We start from the raw sequence: 2,040 nt of genomic DNA, 5'->3' as shown, positions 1-2,040 counted from the left end.
AGGAGAACAGGAGAACCCTCCAGTGCCCGTGGATGTGCTGCCCACCTGCACCGAGCTCCCTCCCACTTTTCTCAGTTTAGGAAGTGGCTTTTTTCCCATTCTGCTCTTTCCTGTGCTGCTCAGGCACTCAGGCCAGGGGCCCAGGAGCTCCCTGGTGTTCTCCTGCCTTTCCCTGGGCTCAGTGATCACAGGAAGAAAGATCCCATAACCCTTTAAACAACGCATTTTCGTGTTCCAGATGATCTCCCAGCTCAAACCCCACTTTGCCCTTCTGGGTCCATCTGGAGGCTGAGTCCCTGCAGACAGCTGCTGTGAGGAGCAGCTTCCCACCTCCAGAGCCAGCCAAGTTCACTCCTCCTGCCAGCTCAGCTGCCCAGGGAGAGACCCAAAAATGGACCCACTGGGGAGAAATTCTTCCCTGGAAGGGTCGTGAGCAGCTGGGGCTGCCCCTGGATCCCTGGCAGTGCCCAAGGCCAGGCTGGACAGGGCTGGGAGCTCCTGGGACAGTGGGAGGGGTCCCTGCTGTGGCACAGGTGGCACTGGAGGGACTTTAGGGTCCCCTCCAGCCCAGCCCATCCTGTGACCACAGAAACACTTTGAGAAGCCATTTGCTATCTTGCTGACAACAAGGGAGGATTTTCCCTCACAGAACCCCCAAAAACACCTGTGTTCCACCCAGTTCAGCTTCTTCCAGTGCCACCACAACAATCTATCCCCGAAGGCAGAGCAAGAGGAGCAGCCCAGAGCGGGCTGAGCAGGAAACATCGGGCAGCAGCAGGAGGGGAAGCGGTGGCAGCGGTACTGACCGGAGCGCAGAGCTGGCTGGGGACAGGCAGCTGCAGGCTGCAGGGCTTGGCTCGGTGCCTCCTCTGCAGCCAGAGGCTCAGGAATGCCCAGAGCCGGGGCAGTTTAGGGTCCCTCTCCATGGTCCCATCCCCATGTGCACGGCCCAGCCCCGGAGCTGCGGCCCCAGAGCCGCAGGTGGCTGCGCCGGGGGCGGATGCGCGCAGGGGACGGGACTCGGTCACACCGAGGGAGGTTCACGCTCCCCCTCCCCAGCAGCAGAGCTTGTGGTTGGGGCTTTTTTTTGGGTTTTTTTTTTTCTCTCTCAGGTTTGTTTTTAAGAAAATAATCTCACAGCTCGTTGCTGGGTTCCCTGGCTCAGAAAGACACTGATAGAAAACACACACGGTCTCCTCAAAGCGATTTCCATCTGATGCTGCCTGAAGCTCACGTCAGGCCGGGAGCTTTGGGGTATTTCCACAGCAGGGGAACCCGTGAGGAGCCACTTTGCTCTCTAAAACAGAAGAGATAAACTCACAAAAACCCAGCCAGGAGTGTGGCAGCAGCTTGGGGAGCTGCAGCTCTCCAAGGGATGAGGGGTCACCCCTGGGATCCCTCGGGAATGTTTGGATTTCAGTCAGTCCTTGCCTCATGCTGCACAGGAGTCCTGGCTGTGCAGTCTGGAGTTGGGGTTTATCTGAGAGCCACCCTGAAGGTCACTCTGAGGTGCTTTTAAGGGCATTTCTTGTTTCTGAGCCCTCCATGGCTCAGATTATTGGCAGAGGTATTTACAGGGCTTGTTTTGCCTCCTGCCCCCTCCAGACCTGTTCTCCTTTGACCTTCCCATCAGGACAGACAGATGTTTCCTGCAGCAGGGGGTGCAGGTAAGAAAGAAACCCCTTGAAATGAGTCAAAATACACCCACACAAAAGGAAATAGCCCCGTGTCAGCTCCGCTCTCTGAATTTCTCCTGAGCGTGCAGAGGATGGAACCAGAGACACAAATTATGACTGTCTTGCCCCTCTGACCCCATCATGTGCTCTTTGAGACCTGACAAGGAAAGAAACAAATGACTGAACCCCTGGAGGCTGCTGGGCCCCTCCTGCCTGTGTTCTGGCAGGTGCCAGCCATGGAAAAGCACCTGCAGCTGCTCCCTGTTCACACCAACACCTCCTGCCTTCTGAGCCAGCCCTGGGAGGAGAAACCCTGAGCACCCTGAGCACCCAGGGTGAGCACCCTGAGCACCCTGAGCACCCA

The 2,040-nt window shown here is 57.4% G+C and overlaps 1 protein-coding gene across 1 annotated transcript in view; it reads right to left on the bottom strand.

Annotated features, from left to right (window-relative positions):
- Positions 1 to 942, bottom strand: part of RPS6KA1 (ribosomal protein S6 kinase A1) — a 24,425-nt gene extending 23,483 nt beyond the window's left edge. Inside the window, exon 1 of the mRNA XM_033519631.1 lies at positions 707 to 942. Coding sequence (XP_033375522.1) covers positions 707 to 926 — 220 coding nt within the window. The 5' untranslated portion in view covers positions 927 to 942. The remainder of the gene's footprint in view (positions 1 to 706) is intronic.
- Positions 943 to 2,040: the final 1,098 nt, after the last annotated feature.

The sequence above is a fragment of the Parus major genome, chromosome 23, assembly GCF_001522545.3.
Source record: "Parus major isolate Abel chromosome 23, Parus_major1.1, whole genome shotgun sequence".
NCBI lineage: Eukaryota > Metazoa > Chordata > Aves > Passeriformes > Paridae > Parus > Parus major.
Note: the sequence above shows the minus strand (reverse complement) of the source record. Positions and strands in the feature narration are given on the sequence as shown.